The sequence below is a fragment of the Onychomys torridus genome, chromosome 4 (assembly GCF_903995425.1).
Source record: "Onychomys torridus chromosome 4, mOncTor1.1, whole genome shotgun sequence".
NCBI classification, from domain to species: domain Eukaryota; kingdom Metazoa; phylum Chordata; class Mammalia; order Rodentia; family Cricetidae; genus Onychomys; species Onychomys torridus.
In genome coordinates this window covers 136,591,218-136,601,929 of record NC_050446.1, presented here as the reverse complement: position 1 = coordinate 136,601,929, position 10,712 = coordinate 136,591,218, and the positions used below count along the sequence as shown (strand labels likewise).

At 55.1% G+C, this 10,712-nt stretch overlaps 1 protein-coding gene across 1 annotated transcript; it reads left to right on the top strand.

Moving 5' to 3' along the window:
• Positions 1-2,997: 2,997 nt before the first annotated feature.
• LOC118581948 lies at positions 2,998-8,468 on the top strand. The gene is made up of 3 exons (XM_036184340.1): positions 2,998-5,963; positions 7,173-7,498; positions 8,425-8,468. The coding sequence occupies exons 1-3, from the start codon at positions 5,314-5,316 to the stop codon at positions 8,466-8,468; spliced, it is 1,020 nt and encodes a 339-aa protein (XP_036040233.1). The 5' UTR covers positions 2,998-5,313.
• The last annotated feature ends 2,244 nt before the right edge of the window (positions 8,469-10,712 follow it).

Genomic DNA, 10,712 nt, shown 5'->3' with positions numbered 1-10,712 from the left:
AAGAATTAGGGTTTTCCAAGGAAGCTATGAGGTGGCTGCTCCAGTACAGCAGCTCTGCTGGGCTTCACTTGGAGTAGAAATGTGCTCACTTTGAATGCTTCAGCCATGTATCTCCTTTATCTTGTCCCTTTAATGAAGAGGGCCCAGGACTCATAAGGTTGGGGATAGAGGGAATACTATGAGCACTCTGTCCAAGCTTGCTGTTGATCAGGTTGGCACCTAATAAGCCATATGCTGAGTCTTGGCTTCTAAGTGGACCAGGCAATTTCTGTGTAGGGATGAGTGTGTTCTAGGATGAGCAGGGAGATGGACATCCAAGCTTGGCCACAAAAGACTAGGTACAAAGCACACTAGGAATGGGTTACTGGCTCTGAGAGTCTCAGAGCGATACTGGCACTCAGCCCCCATGGATAGAGCTGAGCTGGTTCTTTGTATGGGGTCTGCCCACATCTCAGCAGACAGTGCTGCATCCTGGGCACAGTGAAGTCTGAAAGATGACCTTCCTACTGAATGTCCTATGTCTGCTGTCCATTCCCAGTTCAGTTCTGTGCCCTTGAACTGGAGCCCCTATCCTCTACTGACAGTGCAAAGAAGATGATGCTCTTTGAGCTTCTCAGTGCCCAGGGCAGCTTGCCATGGGCTTTACCATCCCCTTACTCTCCAGCCTTCCTCCCTCACCCCCTCCATACCCCAATCTCTGCTCACAGCCCAGGTCACCGTCAGGAGCCCAATCTCCAGGAAGGGCAGTGGCCCAAGAATGGAGCTCCAGCTCCAGAAGAGAAGCAAGGGAAATCTTCTGAGAAAATAGCTAGGGTTAGGATTTACAGCAGCTTCAACAGCTCAGGCTGGACAAGGGACACATTTTTGTGCCCACCAGGAATCCCTACACTAGGGTCTGCTGCCTCTACCAATTCTTTCAGCAGTGCCTTGGATTCATTCACCTTGGGGCCCTACTCTTCTGGAGCCATAGCTGACCAATCTTCACCCACTTCTTTTTTTTTGTTTTTGTTTTTGTTTATTCAGAGCTGAGGACTGAACCCAGGGTCTTGCACTTGCTGGGCAAGCGCTCTACCACTGAGCTAAATCTCCAACCCCCTTCACCCACTTCTGAAGGAGGAAGGGAAAAGAGACATCAAGTCCAAGGTCAGTGCTCTGGTCAGACCAAAGCTTGCTGGTACCCCTTCCCCATCCTCCAAAGGGCGGAGGTCCTGCGAAGGCTCTGCTTTGGAGGTGGGATGCAAAGGCACTAGTGGTCTATGATCATGTGGAAGTATGAAATCTCTCCAGAGAGTACTGAGGCAGGTTCTCTGTGGGGTCTCTTTGTGCTCCATGTGGGCCCTTTTGTCATGCTTTTCTGCTACCTGCATAGGACTTGGGGCTAGGAGAATTTGGGGTCACCAATACTGGCTCAGGTCAGAACCAGCAAAGGGGCTCATACTCACTCTGTGAAGACGAGAAGCAAGTCTGGAGATTGCCTGAGGAGATGTGGGTGCAGAGGTTGTGACCTCCTCTACTGACAATCACCCTAGTTCAGCAGTTCTCAACATGAGCGTTGCAACCCCTTTGGCAAGCCTCTATTTCCAAAAATATTTGCATTACAATTCTTAACAGTAACAAAATTACAGTTACGAAGTAGCAACGAAAATAATTTTGTGGCTGGGGCTCACCACAACATGCGGAACTGTATTAAAGGGTCACAGCATTAGGAAGGTTGAGAACCACTGCCCTAGGTAATAGTGCCTGTAACCTTGGGAACTGGGAACCATGCTGGGATGAGACATGCCAGTGCAGTCTCATACCAGGACGCCAGCAGGTGGCGCTGGCTTCTGAGGACGGGGCGGGGGGGGGGGGAAATGCCTGCAGCAGACCTGAGTGGGTGTCACTGCGGCTGCAGATGGTGGTGGGGGGGGGAGGAGGAGGATTTGTCATTTTCTCCCTAGGCTGCAGAGCCTCACGTGCCTCGCGTCCCGCATAGCTAGAGAGAGGTTTGGGGGCGGGCTGCGGTCCAGTGTATCCACCCAGATTTAGACATTGGTGCAGATGCAGATCTCCCACTTCGACAGCGCGAACCTCAGTGCAGAGGTTGCTTCAGAATCTCAGGGGGCGTAGTCTCCACCCTGCGCCCCCCAACTGGAGTGAGTGGCTAGGGGACAGACTGCAGTGACCTCAGACCCTACCCCACTTTTCCCAGGTTGCCGCAGCAACTGTTCAGGGCCCCCTGGGTGGGAACAGTGGCTCTCAGGACATCCTTTCGTCCCACGCGCATTGGCGCCCTGCCTCTCTTGGTGGCTCCACCGGCAGCACCGCGGACAGCGCCCAGGAGTGCCCGTGGGTATCCGGGCGCGCCAACTCAACCTGAGAGGCTGCATACTTCCCTCCGCCCCTTAACCTGCCGCTCCCTCGGCCCCTCCCTTTGTCTCCTGGCCCTCGTGCCCCTCTTTGGGATCTCGAGCACTCAGAGCTGCGGACACACGTGGTCAGGGGCTGGGTGGCCACAGTCTCCCCCGCGGTCGCCCCCACCCTCCCCGTGACGTCCTAGGCATGCGGACCCCTTTGTGTCCTGCGGCCAGATCCCCTGCCCGGCAGCTGGGCCGCCCTCTGGGCGGGCGCATTGTTCGCCGGATTTGTCCGCGGAGCGAGGGGCCGCCGGGGGCCGGGGCTCGCCTTTTTCCCGCGGGAGGGGCGCCGCGCCGGCCGGGCTCGCGGGCTATTTCCATGAGAAAGGAGCGGCGGAGGCGCCTCTCTTGGCATTCACCGCGTGCCTTAATTGTATAGACATTAAATCAAGGTCCGCTGTGAACACGCAGAGGGGCCCTCAGGGCTGCGGCGGGCGGCGAGCGGCTGGGCCAGGTCGGGGCCGGGGCTGCGGCTTGCGTGGGGTCCTAGCCTGAGGGGCGCGAACGCTCCAGCTTCTTCGCGGCGGGGCGGGCGGGGCGGGGCTCCGCGCTAAGCTGGCAGTGCAGCCCTGGTCCGCCCCCAACTCCGAGGAGCCCTCTCTCCTTCCCCTCCCCGAGGTAGAGAAGGGCCTAGGCAAATCCCTTGAGGCGTCCCTGCAGCAGGGACCCCTCGGAACCGCAGCGAGAGAGATGCAGGAGCCGGCCGGGGTGAGCGTGCCCATGCTCCGGCCTTCCGCGGTCTTCTGAGGGGTGCAGAGCCCGCTCCACCCCGGCGGCGCAAGCCTCTCCGCAGCAGCCCTTCCCTGGCTCATCTTCCCGGCCCCACTAGGAGCGCGTGAATGCGGTGAAAATAAAGAACCTCGATGTTCGGAGATGAAAAGCAGTCTCTTTTTTTTTTACAACCCGCTGAGCTCTCTTCCTTTGCGCCTCAGACCGGCTAGAAGCTGCTCGAGGAGAGAAAGACGGGGTGACCCGAGAGGCCGCTTGCCGGCTCGCCCCGGCCGGGGCCGCCAGCGCAGTTACCCGTCCGGGCGCGAGCCGCCGCCGCCTGCTGCTCCTCGGCTGCCGTCGCCTCCGCTCTGCAGCACCGCCCGCGCTGTCGCCCGCTCCCGCCTCCGCCTCCTCCTTGGCCCCCGCAGGACCCGTACGCCACGGCCCGGGGTGGAGGAGAGCGCAGGGAAATCGCCAAGGAAGCCAGGCAAATTCCCGAGGGCCGGCTGGGAGCCCAGCGTCCGCGAGGTCGGCACTGCGGGAGTCCGACTCCTACTCTCCTGGCCCAGCCTGGGTGCAACCGTCCCCGCGCTCGCCGCTGCCGCCGCTGCCTCCGCTCGTATCCGCGCTCGGCTCCGGCACCGGGCGATTATCACTGGGGCGCGCGGTGACGTCACCCGGACACCGGCTCCGCCGCCTCCTCCCGGAGGTGTCTGTCCTTGAGAACTGAGGGGCACGCGCACCGCGTACACGCGCACTCACGCACCGCGCGACCCGTGCCTCCCTCGCACACGCTCGGCGTCCCGCTCCGCGCGCTCCTCGACTCACGGACGCAGCCCTCGAACACCTTCGATTGTGCCCGGCGCCCGGAGGTCACACGTATGCGGAGAAACCGCTTCTCCTACACTCTCGAACCGCTCATACTGTCCTGCCGCACCACCCATGCAAAAGCTACTCCCGCAGCCCACGGACCACAGCTCCTCGACACCCACCAGCCACACCCCGCTGTGCAGCGAACACACTATGCCTGCCTCACAGCAGCGGCGGGTCCTTCCAGAATAACCAACCACTCAACACAGTGGCTCCCGCGCCCCTCTCTCCTGAGGGAAAGAAATGTGTCCCAGCCTCCTGCTGACGGCCTTATATGGAGGAGAGAGTTAGACGTCCCCCCCCAACCCCCATCAGAGACTGCTCCCCTCTTTCACCCTTTCTTAGCTGGGTAGTGAGTCCTTGCCTACAGGGATGGGAGCACAGTCCACACTTCACAGCTGATTGCAAACGGATCTACTCCTTGCAGCCTATTGAAGGGTGGCTATTCTGATCTGGTGGTCCTTTAGGGCTAGGGATCAACGGCTTTCCCCAAACGCCACTCCAGGCCTCCCAAGCGGCCTTTGTTCCTGGTGCAGACTGGAGAAACTGCGCAGAAGCAGGCAGGCCTCTGGCCCCTTATTTTTTCCTCCCTGGGCCAACCCAACCATTGAGCCATCTGCCCTCCAGCAAAAGCTAGGTGACCCAGGGTAAAGATTCTGCCGTCCTTCCTTTCCAACCTTCTCCAGCCCTGCGGGAACTCCGAAGACACTCTGCTGGGAAGGAGGTGATCTCGGAGATCGCATGCTACTCCTGGAAGATCCTCAGAGAGTCGGGACACGTCTCCTCTTCCAATCCACAATCCTTCCCTTTTCAGGTGTCAGTCGCTACTGGCGCTGGAGAACCCCCACTTACACAGCCAGCATAAGCCCACCTTTGCTTATGCCCAACCCCAAACCAAGGAAACTACCCACGGCCTGCCAGCTCCGGTAGCCCCAGGGACACTGACTAAGGGCTCAAGACTGAAGGATCTAGACTCCCGAGCAGAGTCTGCTTCTCGTTAAGAGTCAGCCCCGCCTGGCCAGCGGTCCCTCACTCTACAGTGTACTGGGGCAGGTCCCCAGGACGGTCCAAGACTTGGCAGCGCGGTCGAGGACCCCAAAGCTACAGGGTCTGCTGTCCATGGTGTTGAAAGCATAGCCTGCAAGAACCTCTTCCCATCCGCAGAATAAAAGGCGCTCCCAGGACCGCAGACACTTTACCTTCCCTCAGCCTCACCCTCTGGTTTTTTGTTTTGTTTTGTTTTGTTTTGTTTTGTTTTGTTTCCCAATGGTCTAAGACATCTCGGCTTCTAGCCTACCCAGAGCTTGTTCTATTTGGAGGGCTTGCGGGGGATGGGATGGCATTCCCAAGAGCCTCGGGTTTAGGAGCGCGCTTGCTACGGGGCCGGCTCCGCACCGTGACTCCTCAAAGACCAGTTCCCTTCCCAAGCCAAGGACCTCCCCTTCGGCCTCCCCTTACTATTTATGGGAGATATTTACACCAGGCCAGAGAGTGGTGCTTGGGGAGTCTGGAGCTGCATCCCTTCCAGGGCTCAGACCAAGTTTATTTTTCGCATCTCTGCCGAAACATGCCTGAGCTTTTTCTCCTGATACTTCTATGCGTTCAATCCCGAGCACCAGTTAGGATCCCTGGCTCTCTTTTTCCAATTCCCTGCGTCCTGCCTCCTGGCCTGGTGGGCTGGGGGAAGGGCTGTCCTAGGCGTGGGGGTGGAGCTGCCTGTGCTTTGAGAGAAGGAAAGCCCACCCCAAGCATTCCGCTGCCTGTTCTTCTTAGTCCTCCCCGTAGGGACCTTTTTGGTGACCCTGGAACCTTCAGAGGTTCCGTAAAAGTCAACTTACTGATGCTGGGCCTTGGCTCAGGTTTGTTCTCCCTTGCACTCCGTATGGCCCATTTCACCTCTCCACGATCCTTCTTTCCGGCGCAGCTGCCTCTCCCCAGCACACTGCAATTTTGTGTTTGTGGATTTATTTATTTGCTAGCTCCTAGGTACGTGGGGAAGAGGATGGGGCACGAAGGTGGGGCGACATAGTCCAGTTAGCTCAGGCTCCAGGTTCCAGGCCGCTGCTCCGCGCTCACAAAGGCCATGCGCGCCGCAGCCCGGCAACTTTGAGACGGGTCAGGTGGCTCAGGCGGGGTGGGGGTGGGAGGAGGAAGGGAAGGATGCAGGCTAGACCCCCTCCTCTTCCCTCTTGCCCTCCATCCGCGAAAGTCTGCAGTAGCGTGGGATTAAACAGATCAACAGAAACCCGTGGAGAACCCCCTCTCTTTCCGCCCTTTCTTCTTCGTCACACCACCGCCCCCTCCTCTGCAGGAGGCTTGTCATTCCTCCAGAAAGGGGAGGGGCCTTGATCCACATCTGGGAACAGCTGGCCCACAATCTCTTGACCCCTTGATCCCACCCTGGCTTCGCGGGGTGGAGAAATGGGGGAAGAAGGCCTTCAGGCTGCCACAGCACTGACAGCCAGCCCCCTTTGCATATGTGGCCTTGGGAGCGGGTGGTAGGACAGATGTAGGGCTCACAGTACAGATGTGGCCAGCAGAGGGAAGAAGGGCTCAGCTTTGCAGGCCCCTTTGCACCCTTTAAATGGTCCATAGCTTCTCAGATCTAGCTTGATGGTCAAGGTAGCTTGAAGGCCTTCACCCAGGAATGTCACAGGCCTCAGCTTCTTCATACCCAGTGCAGGTAGCCTTAAACCTCTCTCCTGAGGGTAGCTTGTCTCCTAATGCAGCTGGGGTTGAGACTGAAGCTCTCAAGGCAGGGCATATACTTGATGCCCAAGGGGAAAGGCCCCTGAAGGCACACCCCCCAGGAGCCTGGGAATACTTCACTGCCTGCTTTATTCTGCTATATCTGAGAGTATAAATGTGAGTGGCTCCCATACAACACTCAGATGTTATGCTCACTACGTGGAGATTCCGCTAACCCTGGCTGCCCCTAGGCTATGGTCTGGGTGGGGCCAAAGGGGAAGGAAAGATCTGGCCTTGCTCCTCCTAGCCCTTTGTAAAGGTGGGGGCCGGGCCCCCCACCATGACTGAGTACCGAGGGCGGAGCCAGCCACTACAAAGACTGCAATTGTGAGTGAGGCCTGGTGCACAATGGAAGGGGGGGGGGCTGGGCCCTCCACATGGAAATGAGGCCAAAGCCCCTTTTTCTCCCTCCTCTGTCTGGTTCTCCTTTCTCCTCCTCCTCCTTAGCCTTAGAGAGCACCGTGGACAGAGCTCAAATGAAAACTCTGGAGGTGAAACTCAGCTTGGTCCAGGGTCCCTCAGAAGCTCCACCAAGGCCTTCAATGTTGCTTGGACTTGGAATGGCCAGGTAACAGCAGGCTGGGATGGGAGTGGGGAAGGAAGGAGGATTAAAAACAGGGCTGTCCAGGGAGGGACAAAGAATGAGGGATCCAGGCTGATCTTCTGGCCTGTGGTGGCGGGAACGGGCCTTTTGTTCCTCAGGGTCCAGCCTTTTGGCCTAGTGGAATATCCTTGGCTATGTTCTAATACCCCCGTGAATCCTGTGTTTCCAGGTGACCCCCTAGCCACCCACCAAGGCAGAAATGACAAAATCTGCCCCCCTTCAGCTCTTACTTTCAGAGTAAGTTTTGGCTCTTATGAAGAAATTTCTCTTTACCTCTAGGGGAAGCCTGAGACCCCAGACAGAATGCTGTGGGAGGCTGGCTTTACTCTAGGGATCTTTAATTTTTTTTTTTTTTTTTTTTTTTTTTTTTTTTTTTTTTTTTTTTTTTTTTAGTAAAAATTACATTTATCTATCTATCTATCTATCTATTTATTTATTTATTGTGTGCTTGTATTGGGGAATAGAGAACACAGGGGAACTTGTGGGAATCAATTCTCTTACATTATATAGTAGCTAACTCAGGCTTGGCACAAGTCCTCACCTGGTGAGCCATCTTACCTCCACTTAGGAACCTTTATGTCAATAAAATCACCAGGGGAGCTAGGATTCAGTATCGCTCCAATACTAACCAGAAGAAAGGGTCAAGTATCAGAGCAGGAACTTGGGGAGGATGCTTCCTGGTCTCCTTGGAGTTCTTCCAAGATCTACAGAATCTTCTGATGGACTTCATAGGCCCACTGTAGGTATGGAAAATTCCTGGCAGGGTTACCCCATTAGAGGTTCCTTCTTTTAGACCTTAGACCTCAGAACAGGCTCCTGAAGAGCAAAGGCAAAGATCCTAGGCCCAGGGCTCTTTACCCCCTTGCTGAATATGCACAGAGCAGAGTGCTCCAGGTCGTCCCTGCTGCCTCCGTAGTTTATAGCCTGGCTTCTGGGTAGGGAGCAGGGAGTATCTGACTTCCAGGTGCTCCTCCTGGACCCTGTGCAGCCTCCCCCTGAAAAGCACCCTCCCAAGTGGTAGAGGGAGTTTCTGCTCTGCACAAGAAATGTTCTGCATTGTGCTGGCCCCTTATTTCACCATCCCCTTCCCCTTAGGTTCTCTGAGCCCCCAGGCCCCACCAGAGGGAGCCCCTGCATGATACCTGCAATACTGAGCTGGCTTGATTGGGAGTCTGACTGAGGTTTCTGAGCAGTGTCTTAGTTCAGGAGTAGTGGGGAGACAAAATAAGAAGCCCTTGCTTGGGCTACAGGACTGTCTTGTTAAGGTATGCTGTGAAAGAGCTTGCTCCAGCTGCTGCTTCTATAACACATCTGGCTGTGTTTTCCCGCCCAGATAGCCTGCTACCCTCCCAAAGGATACCTGTTCCCATTGGTCTCTACACACCTAAACAGGCTCAGCTAACTGTGCTGTGCTGCTGTCCTCTCTGCAAAGGGCTCCTGGAAAGGTAGTAGCCCTTCCTTCCTTCTCTTTGGTATGCCAAATTTATAAGGTTGGGTATGCTAACCTTGTAAATTACCTACCTCAAGGTTGCCCATTCTGGATTACCACAGCTCCCTGTATTTCTCTGGGCTGGACCTCTGGAAGGGGAGAGAAGAGAATGGGAGGGAAAGCCCTGGATAGCAGGGTAGGCTGTGAAGTGAACAAACACCTTGGCTCCACCTACTTCAATTACAAGGAGGTTCAAGACCCTGGCTAGTGGTGCAGAGGTATGGGCACATGTTATAATTGTTGACTGCAAGGAGGGTAGTGAAACTAGTCTGTAGTGAGTGCTCAGTCTCTTATGTGGGGAGTCTGGAAAGGACAGGCTTGCCTAGGCTTGTAGCATAGTCAGAGTTGCATAAAGACTTATACCCTGGGCAAGTGTGAACAGAGAAAGGTTTTCATCATGTCTAACACTCAGAGATACTCTTTGACATCCCATGATCAGGTTAGAATGTGAGCAGAGGCAATTTGGACTATTTGTTCATAACTGTGTTCATTTTACGGTATTGTTCATTTAGGACAAATGGCAGTGGCAGTTCACTAATCACAGAAATAAACTCACTGTAAAAATAGGTACTAGGGGTTGGGGATTTAGCTCAGTGGTAGCCCTGGGTTCGGTCCTCAGCTCTGGCAAAAAAACAAAACAAAACAAAACAAAACCAAAACAACCCACAGGTACTTAAATAAAAAAGAGTGGGTGGAAGAGATGTGAGGTCAACAGAGCAGGAGGCGGGTGTCTGTGGGTTAGAGACCCAGTGGTGTGGGAACAGCTTTCAAGGAGTTTCTGTGTCCCTGGAGAGTCTCTCCACCTCTATACAAAGGCTCCCATCAGCTATAGTATCTCACATTCTGATTTGTGACTTTTTTTTTATACCATTTTTTCCCCTGGAGGGTACTTGGAGGGCTCTATTGGATTTGGCCTTGGTATATCTAGAATGGGTGTAGAGGGGTGGGAGGTTAACCCTGGAGTTCTCCAGGACACTGGCCTTATTATTGGAGGTTCCTCAGATTGGACAAGGGTGAGTGCACAGAAGATGTGTTCCTGGTGGGAGACCTCTAGAAGAATCTAGTGGTCCTTCCTAAGCTCTACAGAGGCTGGTTTGCAGAGATTCAAGGACAAGAGCCACTCAAGGCTAGATGGTGATTCCTCAAGGGCCTAGACTCTGTAGGGTGGAGGGACTGCTCTGAGAAGAATATAAGGTTTGGCAGCTGCAGCTGCTGAATTCATAGGGTGTACTAAAAACAGGCCCTGACCCTGGAGCTTTATGGACCCATTCTGATACAGGGAGGCAAGAGAGATGGACACATCTCTATAGACTGAAGGATATAATTTAGTGTGCCTTAGCTCAAGAAGGATAGGAGAGTACTTACAGGGAATAACCCAGAAGAGTATGGTGCAGGGTTGAGCTCTGCAGTCCCTTTTCTTTCGAGAGATGCTGCAAGAGAAAGGATGAAGCCAGTCCAGGTTCTTGACTCCAGGAGGCTTTCTTGCCAGAAGTCCAGGTGTCCTTCCTCCCTTTGCTCTTTTCTGAGTGTCTGCTTAGGTCCCCTGAGGCCTTGAAAGGAACCAACCCACCTGTCCATTCTGTGCTTGGCATCAGTTCTGACCATGGGGACAGATGTGACCCTACATGGTGAGCAGACATGTTTGTATAAGGGCTTTGCAATGCTCAGCTCAGAATATGGGACTTCTAGTCCCATCTCTGTCTCCAGAGCTGCTGCCCTTGAGCCCTGGAGATACCCCTTGTACTAGGTCAGCCTCAGTGCTGGATACTGCAGCCAGGGGAATCTGGAGGCTCTGAAGGTGCAGTAGGACTTTACCTTCTGCAGGCAGCAGACACCAGCCACCCTTCTCTAGGAGTGTATGTCCTTGCCTCTGGAGAAGAATGGTTACTACAGG